At 38.0% G+C, this 25,828-nt stretch overlaps 1 protein-coding gene and 1 long non-coding RNA gene across 6 annotated transcripts in view; one reads left to right on the forward strand and one right to left on the reverse strand.

The window, feature by feature from the left end:
* The first annotated feature begins 1,151 nt into the window (after window positions 1-1,151).
* Window positions 1,152-25,828, forward strand: part of LOC130571970 (uncharacterized) — a 72,977-nt gene continuing 48,300 nt past the window's right edge. For all 3 annotated transcript variants that reach the window (XR_008965145.1, XR_008965144.1, XR_008965146.1), the window contains exon 1: window positions 1,152-1,253. This is a non-coding gene — a long non-coding RNA (uncharacterized LOC130571970). The remainder of the gene's footprint in view (window positions 1,254-25,828) is intronic.
* Window positions 22,774-25,828, reverse strand: part of pax7b (paired box 7b) — a 44,359-nt gene continuing 41,304 nt past the window's right edge. For all 3 annotated transcript variants that reach the window (XM_057363328.1, XM_057363327.1, XM_057363329.1), the window contains exon 9: window positions 22,774-24,742. In XM_057363328.1, the coding sequence (XP_057219311.1) occupies window positions 24,627-24,742 (116 nt within the window). In that variant the 3' untranslated portion in view covers window positions 22,774-24,626. The remainder of the gene's footprint in view (window positions 24,743-25,828) is intronic.

The following is a 25,828-nucleotide window of genomic DNA, read 5'->3' on the forward strand; positions in this document are numbered from 1 at the left end:
CATAAATGTAAATATAACCAGCAAGCCATTCTTGGTCAGCACCTTTACCAAAACATACTGTAGGCTATATTTACCTGTGACATTCTATATTCACAAAATTGTTTATTGCTCATTTTCCTAGTTGATAACTGAGCTTATTTTAGACTGAACTAAATTAGAACATTCAGCAAACATCAGATGTACAGTAGCCACACTCAATGTCTGCCTCATAATAACTGCTAAAAACATCCCATAATGTTTGTTCTAATCCTACTGTAGTTGGAAAGGCTTCCAAAAACACTCCACACTGATTTAGTTTAAATTTTGAACTGCTGTTCGTCCCACTTAAAAGGGTGAATAATTGATGTTTCAGCCAATTGACCAATAAAGACATTTGCAGTGCTTATGTGTCATGGCTGCATAGGCTGGATGTGATGTTTTAAAGCAGGTCAGTGGAGCTGGTGTCCATCAGGCCTCTTTCACACAGCAGATGGAGCGTCATTGGAAAGAATTCAGCTGATATTTGCTAATATTGAAGCTTCTGTATGGCCACTTTTACCCATACTGTTGGTTACTGATGTCTTTGTGCAACTGTTAGTTATTTTACCATTAAACTGTTGTGCTGTTTAATGTGATCAGCTTGTTGTGAGAACAATTTCTTTAAGAGCTTAAGTTGACTTCATTGCCATGGACTTTAACTACATAAGTTAAATATTGGAGTACTTAACTGCTCAGATTTAATAATAAATGTGTATTTCAACTGATAGAGCATTACGGAGCAAAGGTCATGACAACATAAACGTTACAGTATATGTGGCCCAAACGTAACTTCCAGTAGACCTCCTTAAAGAATCAATAACTATTGAGTCATTTTAATGTAATTTACTACAATTAATATACAATAAAATTATGAATAGGCCTATAAAGTGATATCAATGTAAATGTCACATAAAATAACTTGTTAAATTAAAACCAAACACAGACCGGAAGTTAATTTAGGGCCAGGCGCCTGCATCCGATGAAACCGTCTATAAGCATGTTGGCGTACATGTAAATTATATTAACGACACATTAGATTCTCTTTCTTGTTGCATAGAAACAGTTGCAATACAACATCATGTCAACAGAGGGCAGCCTTATCAATTATTGGGTACTGCAAAGACACAGTACTCCTAGCGCAGAGGATATGACCCAAATATGAGCAGGCGGGACTTTTCAGCCTATACAGTGCTCAAAATACCCTCTCCAAAAGATATACTCGCTTGCTCAAGGAGGTATGTACCATGTTCATATTTTTTTCATAAATTGTCCCGACATAAAATATGTAACCTGGTGATCACAAGGATTTTACAATGCTAGGACTGGTAGAAGCAGCTGCACATCAAGCAGATGTTTGGTCGAATCACACAGTAAATTTTGTTGATACTGTACCATGAGAATATCTTTCACACCCTCAGCAACAAAACATAGTCACACACACCCAGTCCTCGGCGTTTAAGTGACATAGAAATCGAAACCAAGCGCAAAATACCCAGCTAGGCTTTTGCGCGGACGTGAGGAGAGCTATCGACAAGCCGCTTGTCTATCTTTATTAGCCAAATCCAACGCAGAAATCCTCTGCTTCTCAGCGTGGTGCTCAGTGCTCACTGTGGCTGTTCGCGAGCCAGAGGTCAGAGACGTGACACCAAATTATGGGCACTGTAGACTTATTATATTGATGGAGAAGATGAAGGAGAGAGAGATTTGGGAGAGGGAGGTTGTATAAGAGGATACTGAAGATTAGGAAGGGAATTGCCGCAGTACACTGGCTGCTTTTGTGAGCCCTGCACTGTCAGAGGGGAAAATATCTCCTGGGGCAAAAGCAGTCTGCCACAAAGCACTAGTCCTATTATAGATACAACAATTTGTTTTCAGACTTGAGATGAGATGGCATGTTTGAGTGGTAGTTTGGAGAGACGGGCATGTGAGCAAGGTCATGTAAAATCATTTTGGGACACAAATAGATGGGGGTATGTGTTTACAGACAAAACTGTCAAAAACATTAGCTGAAGGGAGATTGCAAGTGCTGCATCTACGGTATGTGGTCAAGACAGCTAGTCAGTTGTTTGATCAAACATGAAGTATATGAGCAGTGTTGGGTAAATTACTCTGAAAAAGTAATTAATTACTAGTTACTAATTACATATTCGATAATGTAATTAGATTACTGTACAAGTTACTCTCTTCAAAAAGTATTTAATTACTAATTACTAATTACTTTCTATATCCTACATCAACCTTGATGAGTTAAGTGATTCAAGGATAGACATGAAACGGCTCTTTTAATTCATTCAAATAAATAATATTAAACTACATAAAGTAGTATTATTAATTACAAATGTGAGAATTATACATTAAAGCATGGATTTTAAAGTTAGACTTTGAATTTTGATGTCAATTCCTCTTCTGCACACACACATATTACACAAAGTATTTAGTTTAATTACATCAAAAGTAACTGTAATTGAATTACAGAAAAAATAAGAGTAATCCCTTACTTTACTTTTTCAAGGGAAAAGTAATTAAATTACAGTAACTAATTACTTAGTAACTAGTTACACCCAACACTGTATATGAGTAACGAATAGTTCAACCAAAAATGAACACAATTTCTGACATTTTACTTTCATTTTAATTGCAATGAAAATGAATGGTGAAATAGTAGGATTTTATTTTTGTGTGTAAATAAAACTAGTACATAATGACAGTTATTTTCATAGTGAATCAGAAAGTGTTGTGATGCTTACCTCCTCAGGCAAACACGTCAGTTTGGCAACAGGTGAAAATATGCACTCTGACTCACTTTTAATCCAACTCTAGTGTTTTCTGACATGTTTGAAGTCTCTATGGAGGACAAACGTACAACTTGTCGTAAATTTGTCTAACTGAAAGACTTGTTATGACTCGTATACAGATAAGCAACGCAAAGGCTTATCTTACTGATCATCACATTAACAAACAAACAAAAAGTCTATAGACGGTTTCAGCTGCAACAACATAAACAAACATTATGTGGCCCAAACTTAACTTCCAGTAGACCTCTGTAAATAATCAATAACTCTTTGAGTAGTTTTAATGAAATTTATTACAATTCATATACACTAAAATATTAATTTAAATGAATATTAATATAAATTAAATATAAAATAAATTGTTATATTACCAGCCAGACCGAGAAGTTAACTGCAGGTCTACGTCCAATGAAACCTAGTCTGTAACTGTATATCAATGTTCTTTGAAGGTAAAGTGTCTCATATGATTGCAATGAAATCTTTTTAAAGATAGAAAGGTAATTTACAGTCTCTGGAGGCTACTTTGTAATGCTCCACTTATTAAAAAGCAGCGCTGGGGTCCCTGAAGTGGCCCAGTATGGTCTATACACACAGGCACAGAAAGAGATATGTTTGCTTTGCGTGGGTCATATTAGCATTGGCGGTGAGCTAAGCTCCATAACGAAGCCTCAGAGTCTCTCCCCAACAGAAGGGCCCTTCACAAACACTCACATCACAGTGTGGTCCTATCAGACCTATTCATCTCCTCAGAAATATATGATATAGATCTGTGAGCTTTCTCCATATGCATTCTCTACAGGAGAAAGCTTAACGTTGAAGGTAAAGTTGCTCTTTACTTGAATTCCTCAATTTCCCGCATAAGCTTTAGAGCACCTGCTTTTTTGATAGGGAACTAGTATGATCATTAAGGTGCACATATTGTATCTGCTTGAACAACATCTAAAACACTGCATGTACTGGATCCTACAGTATATATAGTGAGATTTAGATACCTGAACTGTCACACACATTTATGTGAGCAAACAAAGATTTCAAGTATTGTGAACCAAGTGTGCTTCTTAAAGGGATAATTTATCCAAAAATGAAAATTCTTTAATCATTTACTCACTCTATGTAATTTGTAATTTATAACCTTTATGACTTCTTTATTCTGCAGAACACACACAAAAAATATATATTTTGAGGAATGTTGGTAACCAAACAACATTACACCCCGTTGATTTCCATTGTATGGACACAAAACCACTGAGACATTTTTCAAAATATCTTCTTTTGTGTTTCACATAAGAAAGACTTTACAAGTTTATACAACATGAGGGTGAATATATAATGACACAAGTTTTACTTTTAATATCTGTTAATATCTGATATCTTTAATATATGTTAATATCTGTAAATCAGTTAGCAGTAGTGAAAGGAAACCAACCCACCTCAATTTACCTACATAACTATCAACTCTCTCTCCTGCTCTCACGCTCGCACACACTCTCTGTGTTTTCTACTGGGGGCCAGCTGCCCTCTGATGACATCACACCCTTCCAGCTGCATTACAGCTGGTGATATGAGCAGATGTTGGCTTTTGGGGGGCCTGGCAAGCACAACTTTCTCTGCCCACCTCCAGTTGCGGAGCAGAGAATACTTGACATCTGCTCTAGCATTTTACTCATAATAGAGCTAGCGGCCAAGACTAAATATGCTGAAAACCACCCTCCAGCTTGCCCCGTCCCATGAATTTCATTTTTTTTTTATGGCGCTATAAAGTTAAGTTTGTTCTCATGATGCATCCCAAAATGCATTTAAAATGCTTAGGTGTTTAAATTCCTGAGTGTCACATGGTCATATTTTTGGGAAACTGATCATATGACATTGTCCATATTAAGAAATTAGAAGAGCAGGATTTGTGTTTGCTTTATTATTCTAGTGTGATGTAATACAATAATAATGCAATAAAATACAATTATTTGATAAGCATGATTTCTGTATGTTGAAAAAGACAAACCACGTTGTTTTCTTCTGCTTATAATGCTCCTTAAACTTTTGTCTTTATTTATTCACCTCATGTTGCTTAAAACTCCTGTGGCACAGGAAAAGAAGCAGTTGTTAAAATGCAGTGGTGTAAAGAGTACCTGAAAACCATACTTAAGTAAAAGTACAGATACCTTGCAGTGAAAATTACTCCATTACAAGTTACAAGTCACCAATTCAAAAATGACTTCAGTAAAAGTCTTAGAGTATCTGAATTTAACAGTACTTGAGTATTTTACTCGTACTGAATGTAGGCTCAAAGCAGCACTAGTCCTTGAACACTTAAGAGACACGTCAGTGAAAAACAAGAAACAGTTGATTCATGAGGAGAGCAATCACATTTATTTTCTTAAATCAAAATAAGACTGAACACCTCAAAATTGCAACAAATCATGGTGGACACCATAACACTCAAGTCTCATTTAAGCTCAAGTGATCATAATAAACCAAACTCTTTCAAAAGGTTTCTTCAATATAACGGATAAATAAAATAATGTTAAGTCCAATTAAAAAGTCAAAGCCTTTTTAAACTGGGCATGCTGGTTTTGGCCTCATCATCAGCTGCTGTCATGTCCTCATTTCACATAAACCGCCAGCGATTGACATTGATAACCCTATCCTAACCCTAATTGATAATGCACTCTTTATTCACATAAAGAAGCCATGTTGACAAGTTTTAGTAAGTAAGAGCAAAACCCACAAGATATAGTACCTTCAATGCCTTGTAAATGGCTATATTAATTCTTCTGTATCAAAAATAAACTGCCGCAAAAGAATGATGGGTACCAGGTGAAATGTAATGTGTAATTGCATTAGTCATTACAAATGTAGTGGAGTAAAGAGTACATATACTTGTTCAAAAATGTAGTCAAGTAGAGAGTAAAAGTTGCTAATATCTTTAATACTCAGTACAACTACAAAGTAGCCAAAAAGATACTTAAGTAAAGTAACTAAGTACATTTACTCCAATACTTTACACCACTGCTCCTGTCAAACATACGAACATAGAAAAAGTATCAGCAGACACGCTTCACAGGCCAACTCTCACATTAGCATTTAGCACCACATGCTACTGCATTCACTCGATTAAACTTTCACTTATGCAGGAAAAACATCTTTAAAAGGAAAGATTACATACTTGTGCATACTCGTTTACATTTTAACAAAACCGATCACTTAATTAGTGATTATTTTCACTTATAACACTCTTTTGAACAGGAATACACACAATACATACCTCGCTCCGCTCAGACCTCCCGCGGACTGAAGCGAGATCGCGCAGCGCGCCAATGACGTCACAACTGCGACAACCGCAAAAACTCCAAAAATTCAAATTCAAATACAATTTATATTATAATAGGCTTTTCATCAATTGTGCATTGCTCAAGCAGCTATGACGAGCATAATCAGTAACTCAGAAAGTGAAATAACACATGCACGTGCATGCTTACAAGACCACAGTCATCATGAAATGTCATGTAATGATATATATATAATTCTTAACATAACATAAGTGAGTGGTATAGATACAGTAACATGTCCCTCCTCTCTTCCCGGTGTATGATGCAAAAGCAACACTGATCACAGACTGCCTGCTGTTGGCGAGGCATCCCAAACTCCAATGCATCGAATAAATGGAGAAAAAAACCTTCGACGGAGAAACAGGTCTCAGCCGGGAGGGCAGAAGTCTCCTCTGACTCAGTGCTGCCAATATTGCTTGCAACTAAGCTATGGACGCTCCGATGACTTAAGAGCCTACAGCAGATTGTTGGACTGTTGGGCAACTGTTACGGGAAGAGGGGAGGCGCAGATGGCCACGGGCCCAGCCGAATCCGCAGGGACAGGCCATCAACCATTTCCACTCCTGCCCACGCGCGGAAACCGGTCAGTCCCAAAACGCGCCTCATTAGCGTGGATTAACGAACCAGGGAAGCACGAGAGATATCCTATACAGGACAGTAACAACCATATATATGCTTCATAAATATCTCTTATTCTTTCCTTATTACAACATACGCATTTTACTCATAATAGAGCTAGCGGCCAAGACTAAATATGCTGAAAACCACCCTCCAGCTTGCCCCGTCCCATGAATTTCATTTTTTTTTATGGCGCTATAAAGTTAAGTTTGTTCTCATGATGCATCCCAAAATGCATTTAAAATGCTTAGGTGTTTAAATTCCTGAGTGTCACATGGTCATATTTTTGGGAAACTGATCATATGACATTGTCCATATTAAGAAATTAGAAGAGCAGGATTTGTGTTTGCTTTATTATTCTAGTGTGATGTAATACAATAATAATGCAATAAAATACAATTATTTGATAAGCATGATTTCTGTATGTTGAAAAAGACAAACCACGTTGTTTTCTTCTGCTTATAATGCTCCTTAAACTTTTGTCTTTATTTATTCACCTCATGTTGCTTAAAACTCCTGTGGCACAGGAAAAGAAGCAGTTGTTAAAATGTCAAAGCTCTTTGCTCTTCCGAACACCAAAAACGAATAGTGACAATGGCTGTCAGGTTGCAATTTTGCTTGGATTATTATTATATTATTATATTAAATCAGGTGCCCTCGCTGATAAAAGGAACTTTGCTCCTTGTCCAATTTACTTATTTTAAACAAGTTCATTTAACACGTTTTTTTAAATTGTAGTACAACATGAATATTTCATGTTTAATCATCAAACTTAATCCATTAAAGTTGGTACTACTTGAATGATGTGTGCTGTGTTAAAATAGAATTGTTGAAACTGGACAGAGGATGTCCAGTTCCCAGCATGCTTTACGCAAGACTACATTAGGAAAGCAATTTTTTATGTACTTATAAGTTATTTTATGGGGTTTTCAATAAAGGGAAAACACATCTTAGTGTTTAATGTTCACTTTAAAATTTAGAAGTTTGTTGTATTCTCTAATTATTTTCCCAACATATTGGAAAAGATTGGCAAAGATTTTTGTCACATTAACTTATAAAGATTTGAGTTCAGAACTTAAATCAAAATCTGAAAGTTCTACATACAAAAATCATGTTCCGTTAATAAACAAATTTGGCAACATTAACATGGACACATTGTAATGCTTATTAAAGAAACTTTTAATGTGCAACCACTGTCCATTCTCTTTTTATGTTAATCCAACATATTTGATTTCTAAAGATACACCGTGCCAGTAGGCTAGCACATTTTACACATAGGTAAAGAACTATCAAATGTAATTTTTAGTCATTTTATCTCACCTACGCACCAAATGAGTTAGAACAGCCATTGGTGCCCCCTCCAAAAAAAACACAGTTGCATCCCACCCATGGGATTTTTATAGAACCCAATCAAGACAGAAACAAGAGTGAAATGATTTTGACACGTAATCAAAAGTCAATCATTCCCCTTACACAGAAAACAACAAGAACCATTGGCATATCAATCAAAAAGAAAATCTGTATACACTGACAGCGAAGATGAACCGCAGAGCAGGCCATTCTCATGAATTGCGTATAAATAACAAGCGCGTTGCATTATCGTGAAATACGTACGCCAAAGTTCGATTTTGCGTGCATAAATACGCCTATTTTTGCGTGCATATGATACGCCAATTTAGCGCGTGTGCATATTAACTGGCAATTTGTCTTATTAACCTGTCCCCTAACTCAAACCCTAAACCTAATGTTAGCATGCGTGCATATTATAACCTCTACCCTAACCCAAACCCTAAACCTAACAGTATTATTTTAATTATTTCAGTGTTTCCTCTTCATGTACGTTTCAAAATGGCTGCTCTCCAGCGAGGTGCACGCATACATTGGCGTATTTATGCACACAAAATCGAACTTTGGCGTACGTATTTCACGATAATGCAACAGCGTGTTATTTATACGCAATTCATGTGACCGGGTTGCGCAGAGATAGTCAGTCACCAGGAGAACCAAAGGTGCAGCCTCCCTCAAGCCTGGAGGCTTGGGTACCCGCACCAACGTGCGGAAGGAGACGCAGCTGTTCGTCCGATCTCTCTTTATGCATGTGGGAGAAAAAACATTAGGCAGAAATGGGCAATCTCCCCACTTTTCTCATTACACAACTTTCCCCGTTCTGGCACAACATCACAACCTTCTCTCCCTCACACACATCTGCAGTCACAATGAGCTGTCTCTGACCTAAAGGATGGGGGGAGGAAAGAATCTCAGCTGTTCTAGTTGTCAGAACCCTGGGAAAGTGTTCTCTCCTCTTTCTTTCCTCTGTTCTTCTCCCTCTTTATTTTCTCCCTCTCTATTTCTCTTTCCCTCCCCTTCCCCCTTGTCTTTTTTGATGCCCCTGTAACCTGAGGCCTTGCCTCTGATCAGGATTTTAAGTACGACTCAGTGATGGAGTGAGGGAACAGAGAGAGGTACCGAAGGGCTTAGAGAAACATTTATATCAAGGCACGAGATCCCTTTAAATGTGATTGATTGCGAGTTCTGCTTTGAGTTGTGATGTTGATCCCACCTCGATCTGAACTGGCAGATCTGTTTGATGGCCGCTACAGCTGTACTCATTTTGTCAGCACTATGTCTTACGTAGCCTACACATAAGAATGTACTGTACAAAACCAGACGAGGGGGAGAACTATTGAAGTATTTCATGTTGGTTTTAAGAAAATAAAATATTGTTTTAATCCCATCATAAAAAGTCTACATCCCTCAAACAAAAAAAACAAGGAAATATGGAAATATACTGGAAAACATAATGAAATATATGAAAAACATTTACATATCGTTGTTGTCCTTCCGTAACCATGAATGTCCAAATTAGCAGTTTTTTTTTAGGAAAGGTAAAAACACTGTACTTTTCAAATGATTTAATATTGTGTTATCAAAGTTGACAAGCACTTTTTAATACTTTTTATTGGTTAGATGTTTGCAAAACCCAATGACAAACATAAAGGGTGACTAATAATAATGATTAGCAAAAAATGAAAAACAGGAAATATGGAGATACAAGGTTTCAGAAGGGATATATTGGCACAAAGTGATCATTTTTTCAACATTCAAAAATTTCTTATGTATTATTCAATATTTTCAATACATTCAATAAATATTATTCTGTATATTTAAAAAATATATATTCTGTAATCTGTATATATATTAAATGATTTAATGTATTAACCGTTTATATATAGAAAAATATATTTTCTTTGTGTAAGGGATTGCTTGATAACTATACTAGAAGAAAATATGCTGGAGAAAGTTGGCTGTTTGATTCTCATGATCCGCAGAACACAAAAGAAGATATTTTGAAGAATCTTGTTAATTCGCACCCATTCACTTGCATTGGTTTTGTGTCCATACAATAGAAGTTAATGGGTGCCGGCGCTGTTGGTTATGAACTTTCTTCAAAATATCTTATTTTTTGTTCTACATAAGAAAGAAAGTTATACAGGTTTATAGGGCTGCATGATAAACCGTTAATAAACAGCATTCGATTAGGCGATTTACTACGATTTTTTTGCTCAGTTCTTCGGTGAAGTACGGTTAAATACTGCTGCATCTGAAAGACAGAGGTCGCTCTCGCACAGAAACTCCAAATAAGCACGGCAGGTCTGCAGAAGAAGTACACCACCACATGTAGTCCCAAAAATTGTTATGGGGATCTTTCTATCACTAGCTGCGTCCCAANATGATTAAAATGTCAAAGCTCTTTGCTCTTCCGAACACCAAAAACGAATAGTGACAATGGCTGTCAGGTTGCAATTTTGCTTGGATTATTATTATATTATTATATTAAATCAGGTGCCCTCGCTGATAAAAGGAACTTTGCTCCTTGTCCAATTTACTTATTTTAAACAAGTTCATTTAACACGTTTTTTTAAATTGTAGTACAACATGAATATTTCATGTTTAATCATCAAACTTAATCCATTAAAGTTGGTACTACTTGAATGATGTGTGCTGTGTTAAAATAGAATTGTTGAAACTGGACAGAGGATGTCCAGTTCCCAGCATGCTTTACGCAAGACTACATTAGGAAAGCAATTTTTTATGTACTTATAAGTTATTTTATGGGGTTTTCAATAAAGGGAAAACACATCTTAGTGTTTAATGTTCACTTTAAAATTTAGAAGTTTGTTGTATTCTCTAATTATTTTCCCAACATATTGGAAAAGATTGGCAAAGATTTTTGTCACATTAACTTATAAAGATTTGAGTTCAGAACTTAAATCAAAATCTGAAAGTTCTACATACAAAAATCATGTTCCGTTAATAAACAAATTTGGCAACATTAACATGGACACATTGTAATGCTTATTAAAGAAACTTTTAATGTGCAACCACTGTCCATTCTCTTTTTATGTTAATCCAACATATTTGATTTCTAAAGATACACCGTGCCAGTAGGCTAGCACATTTTACACATAGGTAAAGAACTATCAAATGTAATTTTTAGTCATTTTATCTCACCTACGCACCAAATGAGTTAGAACAGCCATTGGTGCCCCCTCCAAAAAAAACACAGTTGCATCCCACCCATGGGATTTTTATAGAACCCAATCAAGACAGAAACAAGAGTGAAATGATTTTGACACGTAATCAAAAGTCAATCATTCCCCTTACACAGAAAACAACAAGAACCATTGGCATATCAATCAAAAAGAAAATCTGTATACACTGACAGCGAAGATGAACCGCAGAGCAGGCCATTCTCATGAATTGCGTATAAATAACAAGCGCGTTGCATTATCGTGAAATACGTACGCCAAAGTTCGATTTTGCGTGCATAAATACGCCTATTTTTGCGTGCATATGATACGCCAATTTAGCGCGTGTGCATATTAACTGGCAATTTGTCTTATTAACCTGTCCCCTAACTCAAACCCTAAACCTAATGTTAGCATGCGTGCATATTATAACCTCTACCCTAACCCAAACCCTAAACCTAACAGTATTATTTTAATTATTTCAGTGTTTCCTCTTCATGTACGTTTCAAAATGGCTGCTCTCCAGCGAGGTGCACGCATACATTGGCGTATTTATGCACACAAAATCGAACTTTGGCGTACGTATTTCACGATAATGCAACAGCGTGTTATTTATACGCAATTCATGTGACCGGGTTGCGCAGAGATAGTCAGTCACCAGGAGAACCAAAGGTGCAGCCTCCCTCAAGCCTGGAGGCTTGGGTACCCGCACCAACGTGCGGAAGGAGACGCAGCTGTTCGTCCGATCTCTCTTTATGCATGTGGGAGAAAAAACATTAGGCAGAAATGGGCAATCTCCCCACTTTTCTCATTACACAACTTTCCCCGTTCTGGCACAACATCACAACCTTCTCTCCCTCACACACATCTGCAGTCACAATGAGCTGTCTCTGACCTAAAGGATGGGGGGAGGAAAGAATCTCAGCTGTTCTAGTTGTCAGAACCCTGGGAAAGTGTTCTCTCCTCTTTCTTTCCTCTGTTCTTCTCCCTCTTTATTTTCTCCCTCTCTATTTCTCTTTCCCTCCCCTTCCCCCTTGTCTTTTTTGATGCCCCTGTAACCTGAGGCCTTGCCTCTGATCAGGATTTTAAGTACGACTCAGTGATGGAGTGAGGGAACAGAGAGAGGTACCGAAGGGCTTAGAGAAACATTTATATCAAGGCACGAGATCCCTTTAAATGTGATTGATTGCGAGTTCTGCTTTGAGTTGTGATGTTGATCCCACCTCGATCTGAACTGGCAGATCTGTTTGATGGCCGCTACAGCTGTACTCATTTTGTCAGCACTATGTCTTACGTAGCCTACACATAAGAATGTACTGTACAAAACCAGACGAGGGGGAGAACTATTGAAGTATTTCATGTTGGTTTTAAGAAAATAAAATATTGTTTTAATCCCATCATAAAAAGTCTACATCCCTCAAACAAAAAAAACAAGGAAATATGGAAATATACTGGAAAACATAATGAAATATATGAAAAACATTTACATATCGTTGTTGTCCTTCCGTAACCATGAATGTCCAAATTAGCAGTTTTTTTTTAGGAAAGGTAAAAACACTGTACTTTTCAAATGATTTAATATTGTGTTATCAAAGTTGACAAGCACTTTTTAATACTTTTTATTGGTTAGATGTTTGCAAAACCCAATGACAAACATAAAGGGTGACTAATAATAATGATTAGCAAAAAATGAAAAACAGGAAATATGGAGATACAAGGTTTCAGAAGGGATATATTGGCACAAAGTGATCATTTTTTCAACATTCAAAAATTTCTTATGTATTATTCAATATTTTCAATACATTCAATAAATATTATTCTGTATATTTAAAAAATATATATTCTGTAATCTGTATATATATTAAATGATTTAATGTATTAACCGTTTATATATAGAAAAATATATTTTCTTTGTGTAAGGGATTGCTTGATAACTATACTAGAAGAAAATATGCTGGAGAAAGTTGGCTGTTTGATTCTCATGATCCGCAGAACACAAAAGAAGATATTTTGAAGAATCTTGTTAATTCGCACCCATTCACTTGCATTGGTTTTGTGTCCATACAATAGAAGTTAATGGGTGCCGGCGCTGTTGGTTATGAACTTTCTTCAAAATATTCATATTATGCTAAAATAAGTATTCTTGGATGGTCTACCGTTTCCGGTGAAAATTCGAAGTGTGAATCCATGGACACTTCATGGCTGATATTACCCACAACTCACGGTGAGAGGGCGGAGTTTAGTGACGCTACACCGCATTAATAAAATAAAATATTCTTACAGTAAACATTACATATGAAATAATCAATGAATATATACTTAAATGCACGGAAGAGCTGTATTTTGATGTTTGTGACAGTTAAGGATCACAGTGTCATCTAGGCAACAACGGCTGCTTCCGTTTCACATTAGTATGTCTTAGTGCGTGCATACAGTTTTGTGTCACGGTCGGCCCTGAAAAGGCCAGCTAGACAGGGCTTGATGCCGGCTGGAAGGCCGGCTGGACAGGGCTTGATGCCGGCTGGAATGCCGGCTGCTGCACCGGCTGGACAGGACAGGACACCGGACTGGACACCTGACTGGACACTTGACTGGACACCGGACCGGACACAGGACCGGACACAGGACCGGACACAGGACTGGAGTGGACTCCGGCTGCACCGGACTGGCTACCGGACTGGACACTGGACTGGATGCCGGACTGATCGCCGGCTGGGACGCCGGTTGCTGCACCGGGCTGGGTGCTGCACCGCCATTCTCGGTGACATCCAGGAACCTCTCCACGTACTCGTCCACGCTCTCGCTCCCCTGGCGAAGTCCGCAGAGGAGGCGAGCTAGGTGGGACCGCCCGGTGCTCATGCTGCCTACTGGGTTCTGATGTGGCTCGTGGATTCTGTCACGGTCGGCGTGGCGGAATAACCCAATTGCAGGCAGCAGGGAATTAAGGGGTTAACACAAGATTTTATTTTAAACAATAAACACAAAAGAAAAACCCACGCGGGAGTAAAATGACAAAGACAAGGGGAATAAATAATTACAGACTCCACAGGAACAATAAACTACTAACTAGACTACAAAACACTTAACCTAAACTGACATAAACTAGACAAACATTGACTCACACTGGAAACACGGTACATCGACTTGACAGGCTTGGAATGCAAAACGATGGCACACTGAAATCACAGGTACAAAGAACGTAATCCACGAGCAACAAGACAATGACACATGAAGACTATTTAAAGGGAAGACAAATGAAGGATAATGACACAGGGCAGGTGGGAAACATGACACGGCAGGGAAGCAATACATGAAACGAGAGGGGCGGGGCCAATGACAAGACACGAGAAAGCACTTGAGATGTAAAAACAAACAACTCATGGCTTTCTCACAAAAAACCTAAGGGCTCTGTCCCGATCCTGCCACACTACTAGAAGTTCAGAAACAAGAAGGCAGAACCATGACAGTTTTGCTATGCACTAAAATGTATATACTTTTCCATAACAAAAGCATACTTTAAGGGCATAGTATAAGTAGGCGAATTGGAACGCAGCAACTGTTTTTCAAGCCTTCTCAGGTAAAGTATTTATAATGATGATGATTGACGGGTGTTGCTTTTTCAAATGCATGTTATAAGCGACTCAAACTCGTAGTGATTTCAGACAGAACAGCACTTCCTACTGATCAAAGAGCCGTGCTTAACGGACAAGCTGCGCATAAACACTTAATTGAATCCGCCGCAATATCATAATCGCACTAAACGGGTCGATTGATTCAATATTTAGTGAAAATCACGATTAACCGTGCAGCCCTAGAGGTTTTAAATGATAAGAGGGTTTGTCCATAATGCCCATAATGCAAATATGCCAAATTTAGCCATGCAGGTTTCATTTAGCCATACAGCATTTCAGAACATTTTGTATGCATTTTGCTTGTACTGTGTCATCTGACATGACGCAAAGAAAAACTTTAGGTTTTAATAGTATTATTTCTGTGGTTTCTATGACCGAAGTAAAACAGTATCGTATACTGCTGTTCTGGTCCTTTATCAGCATTATTGGAACACCTCTCATCCAATCACTAAAATGAACCGTTGAATAATTAGTAATCATTCTTCCTAAAAAAGCAACATTTTCAGGTTTGATCCTATACCAATTTAAAAATGAGTGCACAAATCTTAATCCAATTGTGTTGGGAAACCTTTGACAGCATCATGTACAATCTGGCTGATCTCTGTGGCTCTAATCCTTCAAATTACAATGTTCTCCCCCTTCTCCGCTTTTCTCAGATCAGTACCAAATTGCCCATGTGTGCGATTGTAATGAGGGTGGAGAATTCTATAACTGATATAAGGCCTTGTAATCCCGCTCTCGTCGAGATGTTAAATTCATTTGTAATTGCCCTTTCCCAAACACACGTCTGCTTCAGATGTTCAATATTCCCCTGACTGCATGAAGGCACAATGAGAGGCGGATTTCTTATTTTCATCCCAATGAGACTCCAGAGAGCATAATAGATTTAATACAGGTGTTAAGCATAGGAGACAGACTGCAGCTGATTTCCCGTCTCAAGGATTATCGTATTCTTAAACGGTGAGGGATAGTCCCACTAGCCATTTTGAATATGTTTTCATAATGAAACAGTGACATAATGCAGACAGAAGGGGGAACATTGGTTCGCTCATAAACCGCAAACTACTATTCGAGTGTTTCTTTGTCTATTACTCAATTCATACACAATAACAATTAGGCCCTTAACTTTTGAACAAGAAAGCCTTTTGTTATTATTCATGTGTGCGTGAATTTATGTTCTTAATATGACTTGTAAGCCTCAATATTTGCACAATCAAAGCTTACAAGGAACTCAGAACAATGTGGCTCAGCAAAAAAATTGGGACAAGAAAAGATCTACACTGAATAAAAACATACTTAAAACTCTTCATCTCTCAACACTAGAGGCTTTACAAGACATCACAAATACTCTTCCTTCCATTCAAACTTGCTCTCCCAAAAGAAAAAATCACACTCATGTAGCCTGGAGAGCTATCGCCGCTGTTGTCACCACACATTGTAAACTGCACGAAGAGACACGGCCCCAATGTCCAAGAGTCTGTTGGTGCTACACACAATGCCGTCCCTCCAGCATGAATGCTAATAAAAACAAGCCCCCGAGCAAAGACGCAGAGAAAGATTCCTCGCACTGGCAGAGGCTTATTGGCACAAAACAAGCACCTTTTATTACCGTCATAATTAATGACCCGCAGTGTCGCGGATCTGAAAGGAGGCCTGTCTTCCTATAAGGGTATTAAACAGAGCCAAATGACGGCCAAAAAGAGCTCAATTAATAACAAAGTGAGAAAGGCTTTGGAATCACATAACAAACAAGGCAGAACATCAGTCAAATGCGGAGACATGTTGGATAAACAAATGCTCGATTCATTTCTTTAGGCCGATGGGAATGCTGTTGAAATTAGAAAGCTCAAGAAGCGACAATCATGCTGGAGGATAAACAATACTTACTGGTGTATGTGCTACAGGGGGGAAACAGAAACAGAGAAACATTCAATGATGTTTAATACAGTTCCTAAGCCTCATTTGGGTCAAAGCTAAGAATATTTCATGAAGAGTGCGGTATTTGTAAACAGGGGAAATGTTTACTTGGATAGATATTAGTGAAATAGTATTTTTTACAATAATTTGTGTCCAAACACGATGATAATTTTGATAATAAATGTAATAATTGGGGCAATTTGTCTTTTCAATTTATGTATGTCAAATATAACTTGATTCATGTGATATTTTTGTTATGTCAATAGACAAATGCAAAAATTTTAATTAGAAAACTATCAAATGTTCCTAAAGGCGTCATGAATTTCAGACTAAATGATCACGTTCAATCGGGAATTTATTGCACTGTAAACAAAACAAAACACAATATGCATTTGCTTTACATTTAGTTACATTCGATTTACTTCAAATTCATTGATAATCAAAAGGTTAATCAAAAAAGAAAATTGCATTGTGATGAATGTTGTTAACTGGGACCCATTCACTTGCATTGGTTTTGTGTCCATACAATAAAAGTGATTGGGTGCCGGCGCTGTTTGGTTTCGGTTACCATCATTCTTCAAAATATCTTCTTTTTGGGGTGAGTAAATGTACAGAATTTTCATTTTTGGGTGAGCTATTACTTTAATGGTAGATTGAAATGAACAAATTAATATATATGATCACAATTGGTATGTATAAGTTATTTGAGATAAAATGCAATTCTTATTTTTATTCATTCTTTTATTTTATTTTGCCTTTGTAATATTACTGAAAACATTCCAGCTGTTTTATGCAGATGTTTGTCTTTCATGAAAAACAAAAATGTTTGATATTGATTTCTGCAGACCTCATGCTGGGCTTTTCATTCTGTAGGGTTGAAAAGCAATTTTGCCCAATCACTGCCTCTTGTGTCAAGTTTGCCAATTTTCAGATAATATGAAGGTTGTGACTGAATCTGCATTGGTCTTGGTCTTGGTAGGAAATAAGGGCAACAGAACTGTAAATTTTTTGGGGAAGGGGGGTTGAAGTAGAGGAAAATTCCCTTTGAGCACTAGTAACACTGAAGAATGGAATACATTTTTCGTCTTGATGTGTCACATTAGATTTTCAGAAGTGCTCGGGTACATGTTATTATTGGAGTAACAGTTTTGATGAAATTAAATGTTTAAGTCAAAAATTTCTGCTTCAATGCCTGTATAATGTGAAAGAGGATGATTTTAGGTTAAGGACATTTAGGTTTTTGAATATTTAGGAATTGTCATTATTACATCGTGAATAAAAATGTTTTTTTTTATGTTTTCCATACAAAACCTTAACTGTTCATGCAATTGATATTTAATAGTGCAGAATTTTCGATCTTTCTATTTTTGGTCTCGTCAATAGTTTTTTTTCTATTGTGCCCGAGCATATTCAAAGAACACATCTATAAGTTTGAAAATAAAACCATCAAAAACGTCACTCTGTTGAAACCTGAAGGTCACAGAGCCTCACCCCGTTTTTAATACCTTGTTTCAGATATGCCGCAGAGCCGTGTTCTCCTCCGGTTTCTTTAGTCTTCTGGTCCTTGAGTTGAGGTGGTCAGGGGCTTAAGCTTTCAGCGGGAGAACGTCTACATTCCTCCAGCTTCCAGCAACCCTGTTCTTGGTTCGCCCCCTTTGTAGCTCACAGTGTGGTGGGGTTAGCAGACTGCCGCCTGAGCTGGCCGGAGCCCAGAGCTGCGGCCTCAAACAACTCCACTGTTAATTTCCCTTTCATCTTGTGTGTGAAATTGCTGCTGGTGTGGCGCTGACCCCTAGCATTATGAGGTCAAGTGCTGAAATCTGATGTGCGCCTTTCAGGCGGACGGCGCATGGAGATGGATAGAGGAGTGGGTGGGGAGGTACAGGCGGGGAAAGGAAAGTTCTCTCCTGGCATTGTTATAAGCTTCGTCGGGTGAAGAAGAGAGGGAACAAATCCATCACATCCTCCGTCATTTCAGCCAGACAAGTGTTGCTATGAGCCTTCTGCAATATTCTGAAGTGCAAAAGATAGGCTGTCGAAGCTATGAAGGAGAAGATGTAAGGTCAGGGAGGCCATATTTTATATGTGAGGTTTCGTTGAAATATATGTTTCAATTTGTTCAGCGAACAGATTGGTCTGCTTTGAAGCAGTCACTTTCAATATGTCTTTGCAGAGTCCTTTTTTATTATTGTTTTTTATTTTTGCATCAGATATAAGGAGTGTTGCCTGAGCCTGTATTTGCATTTAGATGCCACCCGGTCATTGACATGCATCTATCCCATCATGCTCAGCGGCCTTGCACACCTCAGAATTACACGCCTTTTCCTTTGTGCTGCCTGCAATTCACCGTAACTTTCCGAACGAAATGCACAAGTTAACATCTTTTCTTCTAAAGGTATTCATAATCACAAATAAATGCAGAGAGGCAGTGAAACATCTGAGCAGATAACCATTAGATATGATTTTCACGATAAGACTCTGTAATTCGCCTTTTAGAGATAACTCCAGGGGCTGTCAGGCTGAACGGCAGCAATTTACTGTTTGTTTTATTCTCCCCCGTCCTTTCTTTACACATTTTTATCTTTCCTGTCAAGGGGTTTTTTATCGTCGATGATTTTCCTTTTTTTCTGGCTCCAGAAGGTGAGATCAGAAAACTGGCGTGTTTTAAAGCGATGGACGAAATACAAATATTTGGGAATGTATTTCATGGTAATTATATCAGGTTTTATGGCCTGGGCTGTGCACTGAGGCACCGCCTGAATGCCTTGATTTGTATAGAAATTGTAATCATTTGTTCATTTCAAGGTGAAAATTGCATTTTTTAATTTAAATTGTATCCTGCGTGATAGGCTATTATCTAGAAAAATTGTTTTTGTGTATTAGACTCTATACCCAGGCGTGACGCTTGTTATAAGCTGACCGGTTTTCAAAAAGAAGATAGAGCATTCACGTTCTGTAGTGTTTCAGCTCGATTGCATTTCCGACCATTAATATGAAACTGGAAGATGACGTTGCATGTCTCGAGAAACCTGTAAACAGGTCTCCACTTATCTCTTGGATTTACAGCTACATGTTCACCTTAAAATCCCTCCTGTTTCTTCTCACTGAGGTACGAGTGGATGGAGGAAAAACAGACGCCTGGGGGACATTAAAGGGAGATACGTGGGGTTGAAAAAAAAGTGTTGACTGCTCCAAGACTCCAAGAATAGAGTGTATTGAGAGCCTTTGAGAGCGAGCGGGGTTAAAACTCCCAGCTCCCTCACAGCTTAATTTTGCAGTGATGCTGGAGTGTAGAGATTAGAGTCTGGGGGCAAGGAGCGGCACACAGAGGCTTGGTTGAGGGATGCCAGGGTTACTATGGGGGACTATAATCTTGTATTAGGTGCCTAGAGACGGCAAATGAAAGGCTGTCTTTAAAAAGGGAAACTTCGTATGAAATACAGGGAGAAATAAAATTGTCTTAGCCTATTGACATCTGTACTGAAGAAATCCATTTTATTAGCGCATAATGCTTTAGAGAAACAGAATATGGCGAACAATGGAGTCTGTCAAAGGGATACTATAAGAATCTTCTGCTAAGCAGTCTACCAATCCAGGTTATTAGGCAATCATGCGATCTGTCTGTGTAAGCTGATTGTAGGAATGTGGAATCCCTTCGGTGAAGATCAGACACCCGGGCTCAGGTACATAATGTATCCTGGAATAATTATGGGATTTAAGGAGATGTTAGGCTTTGTAAGTGCTTTCTTTGTTACATTTTCCAGAGGTTGACACTGCAGAGTTTCTTAAACATAATAATAACAGCTGAAGTGATGGGGTGGGGGTGACGGGGGAAATTCTTTAGACATGTTAAAATCAGTCTGTACCTTGTGGCATGTTGCTTTCTTGAAAAATACCGCGCGAGTGACCTGAAATACCCATTTATCAAGAAGGTACACTTTAAACCTTCAAAATGCTTGCGCTGGACTTTTTGATCCATTGAATTCCATTTATATGCATGTGAAAGTACAAGCTCATGCGAAAAATGCGCATTTTGATGCGTTCCAAAGGTCAAGTTTGGTGAACTCTGACTTGCGAATTCGCATCACATGAAGGTGTGTGACCCATAGAAGACTGATGTATCACAGCGTGACCTTTTCAGGTAAAAAGGAAACACTGAATGTAACAGTATCAAACAATCCCATTTTGTAAAATACAACTTTAAAATGACAACAACAGCAGTGCAAATATGTCAAAAAACCCAGAGGTTGTTTCTTACTAGCTGCGTAGAAACAAGAAATGTCTGCATGGAAATGTCACATTCTGAAAGTCCCGTTTGACCGGAGCATAACTTGTATTCTTCATAATTTGATCATTTCGATTGAATCACAACATGCGGAATTTAAAGTCTGCAGTAAATGTTTTCTTTTAATTACTTTTGTTTTGTCAGTTTCATACAATCACTACAATTCTCCTCTTTTTATTGTGTATTGTGGCTGTCACGATAGCCGATTTTTTGCTACACAGTTATCGTGGCCAGAAGAATTCACAATATTAACAGGGTATCTGTTGCTTTAAAAGAAATCAACAATATCATCTGTCAAATTCATCTTTAACTTTGTTTATTTTGTGTTTTTTCTTTTTTGGCCAATGAATTGCACTCAAAATACGATTGTAGTGAGGCGGACGGAAAGAGAGTTTTCAACAAGTGTGGTTCCTAAGGCAAAAGTTTAAACAAGTACTAAATTATTTACAATAGTATCATGTGTAAAATGAACATGATATTCATGATTTTTTATATCATGGTTATTGACAAAACCGGTATAGTCTGACACCCCTATTATCTAATAAATATACTCAAAAAGATCAAAACCTGATGTCATTTCATAACATTTTAAAACAACCGCTGTGTGCCAAATAAAGGCCAAATAACACATTAACAATGTGTCTCTTTTCAAATCATACAAAAAGCAAGTTTGACTATTTTCAGCAGCTGTTCCCCTAATAGTAATATTGCAAATATCTGAAATGTTATTTGATGACATCATACTCCATTGAAGACAGCTGAATCATAAAGAGGGATTCCTGAGAGCAAAATCACATTCCAGAAACATTTCCTAACTGTGTGCATCTGTTAAACAGACCCAGATGGTCAGACTCTCGTTTGCATTAATATTCCTATGAAGTTCTTACTGTAATTAACAGGAAAAACTACAGACTGAGGGTTTGTAATCCATCATCAGACGGGTGCCCGTTCTGAATAGAGCCGCGCCACACGCCCGCATCTTCCCCATCACGGGTCTTTAATACCATTATACATTGGATGGTATTCAGTGCCCAGACTGTGCCCCCATAGAGAGAAGTGCAGTAAATGGCCCCGGGGCCCTGCGGATCACACAAGCCTTCTGTGAACGCAGTGCTCTGAGGGTCTCTGTTGTGGCACTGCCTGTCTGTAACTCATCACTATTCAATTCCAGTTCAACTCAATTACTGGAAACTGGAAAGATATTTTTAGTATCTTAAATCACCACAACTGTCATGATGTTCTTGACTTCAAAGGGGCTATAAAAATACTGCATTGTTAAAATGGGGATTAAATCATGATTATAGTTGACAGCGACATCAAAGCAATGGAAAGACTGTATGTGGTAAATGTCAATAGATTTTTATGTTTTAAGCAGTATTGAATATGAATATTTAAGATTAAAAGCTTGTAACGGAGCTGTGCGGATTTAGAACTATACTGTAGGTGGTAAAGAAAGACAACATGATACTTCTGGGCATATTTCATCACGGAGTGATCTATTAAACGCTCGCATGTTTATAAATAAAAAGCCATGCTTTTAACATATGCCTTGAAAAAATAAAATAATCGTCATGGGATTATTGGATGATCCACATGGTGACATGGTTTCTCTTGACTTTCAAATGAACATAATTGAGAGTGTTGAGAGAGAAAGAAGGCATCTTTGTTTATTTCTCCAGTTTTTGAGCTTTAATCCATAAGAGATATGCCAGTGCTACAGAAATGACACCAACAGGCTGAAGGTAGTAAATGCCAATACAAGTTCCCACTACGCTAGTATTTCATAGAGCTGAATAAATTATGCCATGATAATATACACACATGCTGAACGAAAATATATCAAAGGAAATTACATATGCAAAAAAGGTAAACAATGAAAGAATAAAGAGCAACTGAGGTTGGCAAGATATTTGGAAAAGGTGTTTTACCCCGTCAGATAGTGCTTTAAATATCCCAAAGGTAGATTAATGCTTGTATTAGAAATGAGTGCTAAACACTAAAAACATACTTTTTTACATTTTTTATATATTTTTACACTGTTTTTTTTACTACAAAATGTCGGAAGTGTTAAAATGGAGACGTCCTCAGTGTTTAGTTGGCACAGGGATGCGTTACGTTTCAGAAATTGTCCTGAATGTATATGGCATCACGGGGGATATATCCAGTGTCGATAGAGCATTCGGTTCAATCACAGTTTAATTTCAGTTCATCTTGGTCACCCCCACCTCTGAGGTTAAGAACAATAGAGGAGATAAAGTAGAAAAGGAGACAGGGTGGCAAACAATAAATGAGAACAGAATGAATGTGCTCATACTGTATATTCATCTCCATCCCTCAATTTTATATTTTTGAATAACTTTACATTTTTTACAGTCTCACACTAATTTGTAAAAGGTGCCACAAATAAAACTTCTTTAAGACAACATTAGGGAACATCATACGTTTTGAAATGTAATACAGTAATGGGAAATACCTTAGTACATTGAGTCCCATGATTCCATGGTCATTACAAACTGTTGGTCCTAAAACACCCGATTCTCATTTTTACATTTGAATTCAGGTCATTACTTTACAGTGACTAATTCAATTCTTCATCAACAAAAAATGCTACCAATTTATACTTTAAAAAAGTTTGTGTTTGTGATAGCTTTTCAGTGGCTGATATTTGAATGTTTGTTGAAGTTTTTCAATTCTACACTTGCTATAAATGGCACAAAAGCATACTGGAAATCCCTAGAATTCCATTACAGGCTAAAAATGTAATTTGCCTGTTAGGGCTCTTGACGTTTTAATTTCATTAGAGAGATTAATGACAATATAGTGGCCACAGAGAATAATTTGTCTGTGTGCATTTGTACGTTTTCATTGCAAAATTACAAGAACGTGAGCGATTTGGTCATCATACTTGTTTTGTACATGCTTTTAGGAAAACTAAGATAATTTTTTCCACCTGCCCCAGTGACACAAGTTTTTGGAATGTGAGGTTTAGGATTAAGATGAACAAATTATAAGCACTGTGTCTCTGCGCATCTCCATCAGAAGTGTAATGTTACAAAGCAAGGCCTTGTGGTTAAAATAAAAACATGAACTAAGCAAAATTGAAATGAAACATGTAAACAAAGAGTAATTACAATAGTAAATGTAACTGCAATAGGAACAACCACATTATAATAACAAATATAATACCATCATTTTGAGTCTTATAAACAACATGGTCCAAACAGTTTGGAATGGGCAAGTGGCTATGTAACTGTTGCTTATGTGTGCTAAGATTGGATGAAGACGGTCAGGGCTTTTTCCCTTGGCGTTGTCCTCAAAGGGCCCTCAAAGGGTCTCTTTGTTGTGAAAAAGAGCGAAAACAGGGCATATAAGCAGATGCGGCACATTAGCTTCCGTCTTTTGTGTTCACGCAGCCATAGTATAGTCTGCTTATGCCCGTCAAATTGACCTCACGTGGGCACTGCGGAAAATGGCGGGATGCTGGTGAAATAAATTGATGTGCAGATTCATCAATATGCCTGTCCCGTCTCCACCTGTAGCAGTCCAAGCACAGCCGAATGCTCTCCCAGCTTCATCCTTCTCTGCGTGGACAAGCTCACATTTTTAGCCAGATAATCCACTGCAGCTGCACACAGAAACAAAAGCAAATTAATCTCTCAGAGATATAAAACTGATGTATAAGAAAACTCATTTGGGTTTAGTTTGGGATTAGTTTCAATGCAGACGTGATGAGATCTGTGATCAGAGCATGGGACAGTGCTAAAATAGATCACCTGTTCCCCACGGTCACTTATACTGGACATACAGTAGTTGGTCTACCTTTACACAAATTTAATTATGTTTGTCAACCCTATTGATTCCATGCATGTCCTTCCCGTCATAAACAACACAAGTTCCATTCAAAATCATCTTTTGCAGTTAAAAAACTGTTCATCTGAAACTTTTCCAGCTGTACTGAGTAGATTTTGATAATGAGTCCACTCAATTTTCTACGCTTGTGAAAAACTGTTACTATCGATCGAGATATGCATCTGTATGCCTGCACAAGATGCAATATATAAGGAGAGGGATGGTGGAAGAAGTGGAGAGATCGGTGTAGCACACAAAACGGTGTGACTAACACAGCACCTGAGGGCACAGCTCTCCTTGCATTGATCTGGAGTCTGGCTTTTCTGGGAGATCTTTATCAGGAGCACGTGTCGGCTCTATCCTGCGGGCTAATCCAGGGTCAGAGGGCGCCCCGAGTCTCGCCCGCAACCCGGGACCTCTTCATTGATCCGCCTCGCATCTCACACGGTTTCAATTTAAATACATAAGCGAAAGACATTAGAGACGTTCGATTGGTGGAAAAAGACGAGTGAACTGAGAGGACAAACCAAGGACAGGATGGAAGCGGTGCGGTGCAGGGGCGAAAACCGGGGAAGTTCCAATTAACCCCTCAAGCCACTTTCCTTTTTGAAACAGAAAAGCAACCCAGGCCTCCCTTGCTGTTTGTCCTTGAGTCAAACTGGAATTGGGTAACTTATTAAGTTAGCAGCGGGCTAGCTGTAACCTTCAGGTAATTATTTGCATAAAAATATCCCACCCCCATTCTCAAACCCAAAATGAAGAAATGAAAGAGGGAAACAGCCAAGCGGGAGGTTAAACCTGAGGGCTTTGCATTTCAAAACTGACAGGATTGAGTTTTAGTTGCTTGAGCGTTTTTTTTGCA

The sequence above is a fragment of the Triplophysa rosa genome, linkage group LG21 (genome assembly GCF_024868665.1).
Source record: "Triplophysa rosa linkage group LG21, Trosa_1v2, whole genome shotgun sequence".
Taxonomy (NCBI): domain Eukaryota; kingdom Metazoa; phylum Chordata; class Actinopteri; order Cypriniformes; family Nemacheilidae; genus Triplophysa; species Triplophysa rosa.